This window comes from Scyliorhinus canicula, chromosome 1 (assembly GCF_902713615.1).
Source record: "Scyliorhinus canicula chromosome 1, sScyCan1.1, whole genome shotgun sequence".
NCBI classification, from domain to species: Eukaryota; Metazoa; Chordata; class Chondrichthyes; order Carcharhiniformes; family Scyliorhinidae; genus Scyliorhinus; species Scyliorhinus canicula.
The window spans coordinates 306385616-306400083 of record NC_052146.1 but is presented as its reverse complement, the minus strand read 5'-3'; the positions used below and the strand labels follow the sequence as shown (position 1 = coordinate 306400083).

Here is a 14468-nt window from a genome sequence, read left to right as displayed (position 1 = left end):
AGTGGGGGGGTTGAGAGAATCGCGGGGGGTGCGCCAGGGGGGGCGTGTCGTGAGTCACCCGGCCCTCCTGCGATTCTCCCACCCGGCGTGGGGAGCGGAGAATCACGCCCCCTATGTTCCATTCCACACTTAACTATCAAAGAACGGGGCGGCAGTGGCTCAGTGGTTAGCACTGCTGCCTACGGCGCTGAGGAACCGGGTTTCGAATCCTGACCCTTGGTCACTGTCCATGTGGAGTTTTTACATTCTCCCCATGTCTGCGTGGTTTCACCCCCACAACCCAAAGATGTGCAGGTTAGGTGGATTGGCCACGCTAAATTGGCCCTTAAATTGAAAAAAATAATTGGGTGCAGGATGGTGGCGCTGTGGTTAGCACTGCTGCCTCATGGCGCCGTGGTCCCAGATTCGATCCTGGCTCTGGGTCACTGTCTCCCCGTGTTTGCGTGGGTTTCACCCCCACAATCCAAGAAGATGTGCAGGGTAGGGGGATGGGCCATGCTAAATTGCCCCTCAATTGGAAAAAATGAATTGGGCATTCTAAATTTAGAACAAATAAATAAATAATTGGGTACTCTAAATTTATTAAAAAATAAATTAAAAAACTATCAAAAACAAAGAACAATATATTACAGGAACAGGCCCTTCGTCTATCGAAGCCTGTACCGATCATGTCACCATCCTTTGCCAAAACCCTCAGCACTTCCTAGTGCCCTCTATACCCATCCTATCCATGTGTTTGGCAAGATGCCTTTTGAACGGCGTTAATGTATCTACTTCCACAACCTCCCCTGGCAACACGTTCCAGGCACTCACCACCCTCTGTGTAAAAAACCTGCCTCGCACATCTCCTCTAAACTTGCCCCACGGACCTTAAACCTATGCCCCCTGGTGACTGACCCCTCCACCCTGGGAAAGAGTGCCTGCCCATCCACTCTATCCATGCCCCTCATAATCTTGTAGACCCCTATCAGGTCACCCCTCAACCTCCGTCTTTCTGATGAAAACAGTCCGAGTCTATTCAGCCTCTCCGCATAGCTAACACCCTCCAGACCAGGCAACATCCTGGTAAACCTCCTCTGCATCCTCTCCAAAGCCTCCACATCCTTCTGCTATTGTGGCAACCAGAATTGTGCGCAATATTCCAAGTGCGGCCTTACCAAGGTTCTATACAACTGCAGCATGACTTGCCAGTTTTTATACTCGATGCCCCATTCGATGAAGGCAAGCATTCCGAATGCTTTCCCACTCCACTTGTCCGAAGCTCTCACGGTAATCGCCAATGGCTCAATCGCTAATGTGAACGGGAGGGAGGACATAGTACACCCCTGCCTTGTACCCAAACTTCATGGCATTTGTATGAATGCTGGCCAAAGGAGTGTTGTACATCTGACGTTCCCACGACACACACCCCGGGGCCCAACCCAAACATCTCCAAAACCGCAAAGAGGTACTTCCACACCACCCTAACAAATGCCTTTTCTGCATCTAGTTTCACATTTATATGCAGCCTGGCCTCTGGGGTAAGAACCACATTCAGCAGTAGCCGCACATTGGACAACAGCCTTTGGCCTGTTATAAATGTCTGGTACACCCCCCCCCCCCCCCCCCCCCACCCCCACCCCACCCCAACCACCTCCAGGAGACAAGGCTCCCTGCCCAATGAGCTAACAGCTTAGCTAACAGCTTAGCATCCACGTTAAGTAGTGAAATAGGACTGTATGATCCACAATCACGTGGGCAGCACGGTAGCATAGTGGTTAGCACTATGGCTTCACAGCGCTAAGGCCCCAGGTTCGATTCCCGATTGGGTCACTGTCTGTGCGGAGTCTGCACGTTCTCCCCGTGTCTGCGTGGTTTCCTCCGGGTGCTCCGGTTTCCTCCCACAGTCCCAAAAGACGTGCAGGTTAGGTGGATTGGCCTGGCTAAATTGCCCTTGGGTTAGACGGGGTTGTTGGGTTACGGGGATGGGGTGGAAGTGTTGACCTTGGGTAGGGTGCTCTTTCTAAGAGCCGATGCAGACTCGATGGGCCGAATGGCCTCCTTCTGCCCCCCCCCCCCCCCTGGTGCCATGACTGGTGCACCGTCCTATCAGTAGACAGCAGGTCAATCTGCGTCTACAGCTTTTCCCTGCTTGCCAAGAGTTTGGGTGTTGGGTCATTCGAATATCTACGGTCCTCTTCCAAAATGTCATCAACTAACGCCTGGCGCTCCTGCATAACCTTTTCGTCCACATGTATCTTCTGCGATATAATCACCGCCTTCAACACCCCCCCATAGAACAGTGGGCAAAACCATCCCGTTTCCGTAGAATTCCGCGCATTCATCTGTGACTCTCGAACCCCGCATCCGCCAAACTCCCCACATCCATCACCCCTGCACCCTGTGCAATGCGCCGGGTCGACTTCCAGCGCTAAATACAAAATGCGGACTATGGTTTGAGACGACTATCCGCCCTCCTTCCCCCGGGAAGAAGAAATCTGCCCATCACAAAGTCGGCTGTCCAGTCTATCTGTGTACTGGGGACAAAAACGAGAAAACCTCACCCCCAAGTTGCATAAAACCAACGGGGGTCGGCTCCCCGTGCCTCCTCCATAAACACGAGACAAGGCCTCCTCCATAAACACGAGACAAGGCCTCCTCCATAAACACGAGACAAGGCCTCCTCCATAAACACGAGACAAGGCCTCCTCCATAAATACGAGACAAGGCCTCCTCCATAAACGCAAGACAAGGCCTCCTCCATAAACACGAGACAAGGCCTCCTCCATAAACGCGAGACAAGGCCTCCTCCATAAACGCGAGACAAGGCCTCCTCCATAAACATGAGACAAGGCCTCCTCCATAAACACGAGACAAGGCCTCCTCCATAAACGCGAGACAAAGCCTCCTCCATAAACACGAGACAAGGCCTCTTCCATAAACATGAGACAAGGCCTCCTCCATAAACACGAGACAAGGCCTCCTCCATGCCCTTCAGCATTTCGCCATGCTCCCTCACAGCTTTTGATGCCTTCTCCAGCTGTTATTTGATCGGGCCCAATGTTTCCTCAATGGCAGCTTTGACGGACATCCTCAGCTCCTTGCCTTACCGACCAAACTGCTTGCCCAATAGTATCCGAAAGGTCTCAAAATAGCTGCGCTATCATCACAGCGTGTCTACCGTGATGGGCGCGGCCTCACCCGCCATCTTTCCTCGCTCCAGCTCCCTCACCGGACTATCGGAATGAGACTTTGAAATAAATTTAGGTGTACCCAATTATTTATTTCCAATTAAGGAGCAATTTAGCATGGCCAATCCACCTACCCTGCACATCTTTGGGACGTGGGGGTGAAACCCACGCAAACACGGGGAGAATGTGCAAACTCCACACGGACAGTGACCCAGAGCCGGGATCGAATCTGGGACTTCAGCGCCGTGAGGCAGTAGTGCTAACCACTGTGCCATCTGGATTGAGGCTTCTTCAACACATAATTCCACTATTTTCTACATTGTTTGGCAGGCTGGGTTTGACCATAAAAATCCCCCGAATACTGGGCAAATAGGATCAAACGCACGACTTGTTTTCACATGACGTCACCAAAGCCGTCACTTTACCCTATCTTTGACCGAGCTTCTGGTCACCCCTGCTAGTATCTCTGTTTTGGTTCTGTCAATGCCTTGGTATAAATTGCCGTGTTCTTTTTAGAAAATATTTTATTGAAGCATTTGTAATGTTCACAGTTTAACAATTTAACATTTCTTAAACAACCGAACGGGCTGACACGCAACAACATTAAAATAACATCCCCTACTACCCCCCCCCCCCCCCCCCCCCCCGCCCTATCTCCTCATTACCCGTATATTAAGTTCCCTATCCTTGTCTTACACTATCATGCCTCCCATTATCCTCCCCCCCCCCACCTCCTTATTGCTGACGTTCAGTTTTGCTTAAAGAAGTTGATGAACGGCTGCCACCTCCGAGCAAACCCCTGGATTGAACCTCTCAATGTGAACAGCCTGAGAAACCCTACCATGTCACTAACCCACACTCCTGACTTTGGGGCTCTGAGTCCGTCCATCCCAGCAAAATCCATCTCCGGGCCTCCGGGGAGGAGAAGGTCAGAACATTGCCCCCCCACCCCCCCCACCACCCTCCCAGGCCGCTGGATCTTCCGATACCCCAAATATTGTCATTTCCAGACTCGGAGTCACCCTCTCTTCCAGGACCTCTGACATGACGTCCGCAAATCCCTGCCAGAATCCCCTCAACTCCGGAACATATACACATGATTCGCCGGGCTTCCCCCACAGCGTCCGCACCTATCCTCCACTTCCTCAAAAAACCTGCTCATCCGGGCCACCGTCATGTGGGCCCTGTGAACCACCTTGAACTGGATCAGGCTGAACCTGGTACACGGCGAGGATGAATTGACTCTCTAGGCCTTTACCCATAATCCGACTTCCAGCTCCCGTCCGAACTCTTCCTTTCACTTCCTCATCACCTCCCCGATTGGGACCCCTTCCCACTCCCTCAATTCCTGGTACATCTCCGAGACCCTTCCCTCCCCAACTCCCGTTTTTGACATCACCTTATCCTGTAGACCCCTCAGGGCGAGGCGAGGAAAGCTTGGAACCTGCCTCCGAACAAAGTCCCGTACCTGCATTTACCGAAATCCATTCCCACCCGGCAACTCATAAACCTCCTCCAATCCCTCCAGGCTCGGGAAACCCTCCTGAATAAAGAGATCCCCAAATCTCTCAATCCCTCAATCCCTGCCCGCTGCCACCTCCTAAAGCCCCCGTCCAGCCCCCCCCCCCCCCCCCCCCCCCCCCGGAACAAAACAGTGATTATCACAAATCGGTGACCACACTGACGCCTCCCTCCAATCCCATGTGCTGTCTCCATTGCCCCCACACCCTCTGGGCTGCCAACTACCACCGGGCTTGTGGAGTACCGAGCCGGCGAGAACGGCAGGGGCGCCGTCAATAAAGCCTCCAAGCTCGTGCCCTTACACGATGCTGCCTCTACCCGCTCCCAAACCGATCCCCCCCCCCCCCCCACTTCCTCACCATCGATATGTTGGCCGCCCAGGAATAGTTAATAAAACTCGGGATGGCCATACCCAGCTCCCCGCGACCCCGTTCCAGGAGTGCCTTCTTCACCCCTCGGGGTTTTACCGGCCCGCATAAAACCCGGGATCACAGCATTCATTTTCCTAAAAATGGCCATTCGGGACAAAAATCGGGAGACATTGAAAAAGGAACATTAGCCTCGGGAGGGCTGTCATCTTCACCGTCTGCACCCTCCCCGCCAGCGTCAGCTGCAGCGTCAGCTCCCACCTGCGGAAATCCCTTTTCATCTGATCGACCGCTTTACCCAGATTTAACTTGTGAAGCTGCCCCCAATCCTTAGCCACCTGAATCCCCAGATACCCAAAACTCCTCCCCACCACTTTAAAAGGTAACTCCCTCAGTCTCCTTTCCCCGTCTCGTTGATCTTTATGTACCCTCCAAAGGCCTTCCTCATCCGCTCACAGATCTCATCCTCCGCTAGCAGCCCTACATCTAACCTCCATTGCGGAAGCTGGGTCTGTCCTGTGCTCAGTCATAGGTCTATCCAGCGTAGGGCGTGACCCAACACCATGATTGCTGAATATTTAGTGCCCGCCACCCCCGCTAACAGTATTTTGTCCGGTACAAAAAGGTATATCCTGAAATACAGCTTGTGCACATGGTAGTAAAATGAAGACTCCTTTCTCCTTGGCCTCTCGAATCTCCAGGGATCTCCCCCCCCCCCCCCCCTCCCCCACCGATGCGCCCCATGAACCCCCACAGTTCTTCGCCATTGCTGACACCTTTCCCGACCTGGAACTCGACCGGCCTAGTCTCGGATCTAGAACTGTGGCTGGGATTCTCCCCTACCCGGCAGGGCGGGGGGTCCCGGCGTGTCAGAGTGGCGTGAACCACTCCAGCGTCGGGCCGCCCCAAAAGGTGCGGACGTCTCCGCACCTTTAGGGGCCAAGCCCTCACATTGAGGGGCTAGGCCCGCGCCGGAATGGTTCCCACTCCGCCGGTTGGCATGAACGGCCTTTGGCGCCACGCCAGCCGGGGCCGAAGGGACTTCGCCGGCCGGCGTAAGTCCGCGCATGCGCCGGAGCATCAGCGGCTGCTGACGTCATCCCGGTGCATGCGCAGGGGAGGGGGTCTCTTCCGCCCCCGCCATGGTGAAGACCATGGCGAAGGCGGAAGAAAAAGAGTGCCCCCACGGCACAGGCCTGCCCGCCAATCGATGGGCCCCGATCGCGGGCCAGGCCACGTGGGGGCAACCCCCGTGGTCAGATCGCACCGCGCTCCCCCCCAGGACCCCGGCGCCTGCCCACGCCGCCAATCTCGCCGGTCAGGTAGGTGTTTTGATTCCCGCTGGTGGGAGAGGCTTCACAGTGGCAGGTATTTGGCCCATCGCGGGCCGGAGAATCAACGTGGGGGGCCCGCCAACCAGCGCGGCGCGATTCCCGCCCCCAGAATCTCTGATGGCGGAGAATTCGGGACATGGCGGGGGCGGGATTGACGCTGGCCCCAGGCCATTCGGGGGGGTCGGAGAATCCCGCCCCATGTTTGAATCTCCCCCCATAATCAGCCGGTGAAGTCCAGGTCCGGAATCTTCCTCAGCACCATCCTGATAAACATGACATCATCCCAGTTTGGGGGGTATATATTCTCCAACACCGCGGCCATTCCTTCCAGCTTCCCATTAACCATAATAAATCTACCCCCAGGCCTGCCTCTATCTTTCCCACCTCGAATGCCACCTTTTTGTTAACCAGAATTGCCACCCCCCCCCTTGTTTTAAAGTCCAGTCCCAAATGAAACACCTGCCTGACCCATCCCTTCTTCAATCTAACAATCTAGCTTCAAGTGCATCTCTTCAAACATGGCCACGTCCGCCTTCAGTTGCCTCAAGTGTGTGAGCACACGGCCCTTTTGACCTGCCCATTCAGCCCACGTATGTTCCACGTGACCAATCTGGTCTGGGGGCACTCTACCGCCCTCCTCTGTCAATCAGCCATGACCTTTCCTCGGCCAGTCTTTGGCCCATGCCCCGCACCTCACCTGGCCCATCCCCCGGTGGCTACCGTCGTCCACTCTCCTCCTCCAATACCTTGAACGTCCCCTCCTCATCAGCAGTCTACCCCTGCCCCCCCCCCCCCCCACTACATTGATCTTCAGCTCACCCCCCACTTTGCTTCCGTAAACTAGCCCTCCCAGCTAGCCTGGCAGCTCCCGCCCCCGGCGCCTAGCATCCTATCACCTGCTGGTTCCCCCAACCCCACTCTTCATGTAAGTTCCCAGAACAATGGCAAAGAGCAAAAAAACAAACAAACAGTCCCTCCCACGGTCCGAGCACAATGGCCCACCCCACCGCCCCCCCGCCCTTAACAAAATCTTATCTAGTCAAGCACCTTCAAACAGAACCAAATGAAAAAGACTGGAAAAAAGAATTATACATGCAGAATCACAAACATCTTATCGCAAATTAAATTTAAAGTTAAAAGTTTAAGGTTTTTACAAAGCAAAACATCACTCCTAGCTCAGTTCTCCACAGTCAAGGTTCAAGGTCCTTATTTACCCATCAAATTATTGTCCTTCATAAAGTCTGCCACGTCCTCCAATGAGCTAAAGTCCAGCTCCCGACCCTCATAGGTCACCCATAGACGGGCTGGGTAAAGCAGACCAAACTTTATTTTCTTCTCATACAGGGCCTTGACTTTATTAAAACTCACCCTCCTCTCTGCGAGTTCTGCTCCCAGGTCCTGATACACCCGGATCTCAGAATCTTCCCACATGCACCGTTTCGCCTGCCTGGCCCACCTCGTGATGCGTTCTTTATCTAGGGACCGATGCAGTCGTACCACCATCGCCTCGGGGGCTCACACCCATGGGGTTTACGCACAAGCGCCCTGTGGTCCCGGCCCACCTCCGCCGTCTTGGGGAACGAACCCTCTCCCATCAGCTTCTCCAACATCTTCCCCACATACGCACCAGCATCTGCTCCTTCCTTCCCCTCTGATCGGCCAATGATCCGGATATTCTGCCTCCGAGAACGGTTCTCTAGGTCCTCCACTTTTCCTAGCAGTGGTTTCTGTTGGTCCTGTAACAACCCGATCTCCTCTGCCGTCGCGGTGGACTGCTCCTCCCGTTCCGCCGCCAGATCCTCCAGCTTCTGGGTCGGTCTGTCCCTGGGTCGTCAATCTCTCCTCCCCACGGTCGACCACAGCCCTGATCGAGTCCACTGCCCAGGTCAGGTCCTCCGCACACTCCCTGCGATGTTGAGTGAACGTATCGGTCAAGAAGCTCACCAACTGGTCCGTCGACCAATGAGCTGGCGAGGTCAAACCCTGCGGCCCTGCCATTGCCTCCCTCGAATTCCGGTCCTCACTTCCAACCAACTTTTGTTCCCTCCTTTTTTCAATTTTTCTCGAGCGCAGCTCCATAAACTAGGGATCACCTCCTTCTCCCGTAGCTTTTACACCTTTATTCTGGAAAATTCCGATGGAAATCCAGCCTAAAAGCCACAATAAGACTCCCAAGAGCGGGAGCTGCCAAATGTGCGACCGTTCACTCCATGGCCGCCACCAGATGTCCCCAAATTGCTGTGTTAACGGTGCAGTTGAAACATTGGAGTTACTGGATGAAGTAAGAGCATGGCCCACCCGGTTCACAGCTCCCACCACCTTCACCTTGCATAGTGACACAAAGAAACAATAAGGGAGTCATTGACTTACAGTAATCAGTCTCTATCACTAAGATCCGAGGTGAGGGAAAACCCTAGTGCTTTGGGAACCATGGAGAATAAGAAAGATTTTCCAATTATTTTGCACTTTTCCAACTTTGAGGAAGTCCTAAAGATACTGAAGTATTTTTGCAGCCAGTAGCATTTAGCAATATGTTACCTGCGACAGTGTGATGGGGAACAGATAATTTGGGTTGACAACGTCAGAATGAGGGATAAATAGCGGCCAGGACATTGGAAGTGCATGACATTTCTGATTCACAGTTCGACCTTCATGAGGAATTGAGCTTTTTGATGAGGTAAGTTGCTCATTGACACCAGTGTGGGAGCAAACAAAACAACCGAAAGTCACCAATCGGTGTCTGTTGTTGGCCAATTTAGCAGCTCCAAACTGGGGAACGCCTCAGCCTTCTCTTCCTGCGATCAGCAGGCTTTTGAGATTTCAATACGAACGCCTACGGTTTGCACGTGCCTGTCAGTAGAGCCTGAGACTCTTAAATTCAGGGTTGTGGGTTCGAGGCCCACATTGGCCGTTGTTGTTTGGAGGTCAATTCAGCTCAGTTGGCTGGACGGCTGGTCCGTGATGTTGAGTGACACCGTCAGCGTAGGCTCAATACCCTGAGGTTATCCGTGAAGGCCCTGCCTTCTCAACCTTGCCCCTCGCCTGAGGTGTGGTGGCCCCCAGGTTAAATCACCACCAGTCAGCTCTCGAAGAGGCGAGCGGCCTATGGTCCCCTGCGACCATGACGGCTTTTTCTAGCTCCTGATTTGTCTTCAGTCTTAATATTTTAAATCTTGATTCTATCACAAGGCAGATTGATACCATAAGGAAGATCCCGTGGCTTATTTCAGCCTACAGTCTTTCATTATAGTATAAAAAACCTGATTCCTGGAATGACGGAGTTTTCCTCCGAGGAGGGATTGAGTTGAATTGACCTCTATCCTCAGTGGTTTGGGAGAATGAAAGGTAATCTCATTGAAATGTACAAGATTTCGGCAGCACGGTGACGCAGTGGTTAGCACTGCTACCTCACGGCGCCGAGGGGACCCGGGTTCGAATCCCGGCCCTGGGTCACTGTCCGTGTGGAGTTTGCACATTCTCCCCCGTGTCTGTGTGGGTCTCACCTCCACAACCCAAAGATGTGCCGGGTAGGCGGACTGGCCGCACAAAAATTGCCCCTGAATTGGAAAAAAATGAATTGGGTACTTTAAATTTATATATTAAAAAAAAGAAACGTGTAAGATTCTTCAGGGTTATTACAAGAGACATTTCTTCACGTAGAGGGTGAATCTTTGTAATTCGCAACCCTCGAGATCTATTCATTTTTTAAAAGTATTTTTATTAAGGTATTTGAAAATTGTTATAATGATAACATTAACAAAGACATGGACATGGTATAATAAATATTTCCACCCCTCAATCTTCACACACCCCAACCATAAAACAACAATCCGGCCCTCTCTCCGAATCCCCCCCCCCCCCCCCCACCGCATTCTGCTTCTGCTGACATTTTAATTTTCCCCGAGAAAGTCGGCGAACGGCTGCCTCCTCCGGGTGAAACCGACCATTGACCCTCTCAAGGCGAACTTTATCTTCTCGAGACTGAGAAACTCAGACATGTCACTGACCCAGGTCTCTACACTCGGGGGCTTTGAGTCCCTCCACATTAACAAGATCCGTCTCCGGGCTACCAGGGAGGCAAAGGCCAAGACGTCGGCCTCTTCGCCCCCTGAACTCCCGGCTCTCCCGACACTCCAAAGATCGCCACCTCTGGACTTGGCACCACCCGTGTTTTTAGTATCGTGGACATTGCCCCAGCGAAATCCTGCCAAAACCCTCTAAGCTTCTGGCATGCCCAAAACATGTGGACATGATTTGCTGGGCTTCCCGCGCACCTCGCACACCTGTCCTCAACCCCGACAAACCTGCTCATCCTAGCCACTGTCATATGTGCCCAGTGGGCTACCTTAAATTGTATCAGGCTAAGCCTGGCACATGATGAGGAGGCATTAACCCTGCTTCGGGCATCCGCCCACAGACCCGCCTCTATCTCTCCTCCTAACTCGTCCTCCCACTTGCCCTTAAGCTCCTCCACCGTAGTTTGCTCTGCCTCCGAAAGCTCCTGGTAAATATCCGATACAATCCCCTCTCCCACCCAGGTACTGGAGACTACTCTATCCTGAATCCCCCATGGTGGCAGCAGCGGAAAGTACGACACCTGTTTTCTCAGGAAGTCTCACACCTGCAAATACCTAAACCCATTCCCTGCTGGCAATTCAAATTTATCCTCCAAAGCTTTCAAGCTGGGAAAGCTCCCATCTATAAATAGATCCCCCATCCTTCTAATTCCTGCCCTTTGCCATCTCTGGAACCCACCATCCAGCCTACCCGATATAAACCGATGATTATTATAAATCGGGGTTCAAACCGATGCTCCCTCCACTCTCTTATATCTCCTCCATTGCCCCCAGATTCTCAGAGCCGCCACCACCACCGGATTTGTGGAGTATCGGGCCGTCGAGAACGGAACAGGTGCCGTTATCAGTGCTCCCAAACTGGTGCCTTTACATGACGCCGCCTCCATCCTCTCCCATGCCTACCCCACCCCCACTTCCTAATCATGGCTATATTAGCCGCCCAGTAGTAATTGCAGAAGTTTGGCAGCGCCAACCCACCCTCCCCCCGACTGCGCTACAGCGACACTTTCTTCACTCCCGGGGTTTTACCCGCCCACACAAAGCCCAAAATAACCTTATTCACCCGCTTGAAAAAGGCCCTCGGGATGAAGATGAGGAGGCACTGAAAGCCAAACATATCTAGGGAGGACCGTCATTTTCATGGTCTGTACCCTCCCTGCCAGTGACAGCAGCAGCATGTCCCATCTCTTAAAGTCCCCTTCCATTTGTTCTACCAGCCAGGATAGGTTTAACTTGTGCAGTGCCTCCCATTCCCTGCGCCATCTGGATTCCCAAATACCGAAAGCTCTTCCCTACCATTCTAAGCGGCCCCTCTCCCAGTCTCTTCTCCTGTCCTCTTGCCTGGATCGCGAACATCTCGCTTTTCCCCATGTCAAATTCCCCCAGGATTCTCGAGATCTATTCATGCTCAGTCATTGAGCATGTTCAAGGTTGACATTAATAGATTTTGGGGCACTAAATTAATCAAAAAATAGAGGGAGAGCGGAAAATGGAGTCAAAGTCAAATATTAACGTGCTCAGCTAGAATGGGTGGATCACACACATGGGGTTGGATGGCCTATTCTTGAACCTATTTCTGATCTTCGTAAATTATTCCAGGATTTTTCCTCCACGACTGTATTTGGAAGTCTATTCCATGTTTTGGCAAGTCTTGTAGTAAAGATAACTTCCTGATATTGGTCCTACATTTGCCATTTACTAGTTTGAAGCTGTATTCCCAATCCCACTTTCACTATCTGATCCTGGACAGCAGTCACAAGAGAAATGAGGTGAAGATAATCCGGGCTGTAGCGTTGTTCCCAATTTTTAACAAGCGTGACTCCTGATTGGCAGGATGGGATTGGGAAATTTCTCCTATAGGGCCCTCCTTGATCGAACTTGGTCCTTATGAGTGCAAAGTAAAATTTGCAGGTTAAATGTCCCCTTCAATTGGGGTTTTGAGAGCTTGTTACCCATACTAACCTTCTCAATGTTCCTTTAGGCACATGGCTACCCATTGTCCTCAGAAATCTCACCAGTGTTCATACTGCGAAAAGATGTTCCACAGGAAGGATCACCTCAAGAACCATCTTCAGACCCATGACCCCAACAAGACCCTGCTGAGGTGTGAAGAGTGCGGCAAGAGATACAACACAAAGCTGGGCTACAGGCGGCACCTGGCCTTGCACGCGGCTGCCAACGGTGACCTGACATGCGGAGTGTGCGCCCGCGCATTCGGGCAAACGGACCTGCTGCTGGAACACCTGAAGGGTCACGCGGGCCGGCTCTCCAGCAGTGCCAGGGAGAAGCGGCACGCATGCGATCGCTGCGAGCGGCGCTTCTACACCCGCAAGGACGTCAGGCGACACACGGTGGTCCACACGGGCCGCAAGGACTTCCTCTGCCAATTCTGTGCCCAGCGTTTCGGCCGGAAGGATCACTTGACGCGGCACACCAAAAAAAGCCATGCCCAGGAAGTGCCCAGAGGGAGTTTGGTGACTCACAGGATGACGGGGCCACTGAATGGCGGCGTGCCCATCTCTCTGAAGGAGGAGGTTGGGCCCTTATGGCCTGATCCACAGGGTGAGCTGGTGCTGAAGGACAATGCCAACATGAACCCTGAACTCTACACCCATCCATTGCCATATGGCCAGCACCCAAGAAGACACCAGTACGTGATACCCAGCTCACTGGCGACGAGGTTGGGTTGCATGGAGACACCACCCCCAGTTCTTTCCCCTCCCACGCCACCTCTTACAAGCCGATGTATGCAACCAACCCAATACCAACTCAACACTACCTCATTTAGCCCCTTGCCCAGCAAAGAGCAAACTCTGAAGGTCAGCACGAGGGGCTACAACTTAGATATTCCAGGACTCGAATCCCAATCGGCAGCTGGGAAGGAAAGCTCGGACATCGGGTTGGAAACTTTGAGCGTTTCCTTGGCCAATGCCGGCTGTGCCAGCGCCATGCACAAAGAAGTCAAGCCCCTGAACTTGAATTCGATGGACATCTCCCATTTGCTTGGACTCTTGCCCACACCCCCTGGTGCCAGCCAGCCTGCAGATGGCGATATGGGGCTGTCATACGGCCAAGGAGAGGCTGGGCCGAGAATGGCTCCCCTCGAGGGGCAGCAGCGCCAGCTGGGCGGCGGGCCCTCGGTGGCCACTTTGAGCTTAACCCAGCTCCATCGGGTCTCGTCACCCTTCCCCTCCAGCCCGGCACCTACCCCACTGCCCCGCTTTCATCAGGTATTTCAATAACCGGGTTCCTGCCTTCACCCAGTTGTGGAGCTCCAGATAACAGTCGCAGAGGATCGAGAACCCACGAAGAATCAAATCTGAAAGACGCGAGAGTCGTATACATTGAATTGTTATACTTTCTTTAAAATATATTTTATACATATAAACTGTTTGCTACTACTGTCAGGCTATCGAGACTCCAACACCTGTGGATAAAGCACTTCGAGCATTACCATTTTTCAATATTTGCCAGTTCTTATTTTTGAAGTCCTATTTTTTTTGTGCTGATCCAATTTGATGGATTTGGAACTTTGGGGATCCAGGGAACACAGTCTGAAATGGTAACTGGATAAAGAAGCATTGGACAGTTGAGGATACGGTGAGTTCCAATCTGGAAGGTGCTGTCTGAAAGGACGGTGGAAGCAGATTGAAGAGGAAAGAAATTTGCTGGGAAATGGGTACGGAGCAGGGAATGGGATAGCTTGGATAACTCTGCCAAGGAACCAGCACAAGTATGATGGGCCGAATGGCCTCCTTCTCGGTGGTAGGGATAAACCAGGGAATTACCGACCGGTGAGTTTCACGTCAGTGGTTGGGAAACTATTGGTGAAGATTCTGAAGGAGCGAATCTATCTCTACCTGGGAGAGGCAAGGTTTGATCAGGGATAGTCAACATGGCTTTGTCAGAGGGGGGTCATGCCCAACAAATTCGACGGAATCTTTCGAGGAGGTGATCAGGTGTGTAGATGAGGGTGGTGCAGTCGAAGTAGTTTATGTG

At 52.7% G+C, this 14468-nt stretch overlaps 1 protein-coding gene across 2 annotated transcripts in view; it reads left to right on the top strand.

Moving 5' to 3' along the window:
* Positions 1 to 13922, top strand: part of LOC119976516 (zinc finger protein PLAG1-like) — a 37713-nt gene extending 23791 nt beyond the window's left edge. For both annotated transcript variants that reach the window (XM_038817063.1, XM_038817073.1), the window contains exon 7: positions 12451 to 13922. In XM_038817063.1, the coding sequence (XP_038672991.1) occupies positions 12451 to 13711 (1261 nt within the window). In that variant the 3' untranslated portion in view covers positions 13712 to 13922. The remainder of the gene's footprint in view (positions 1 to 12450) is intronic.
* Positions 13923 to 14468: the final 546 nt, after the last annotated feature.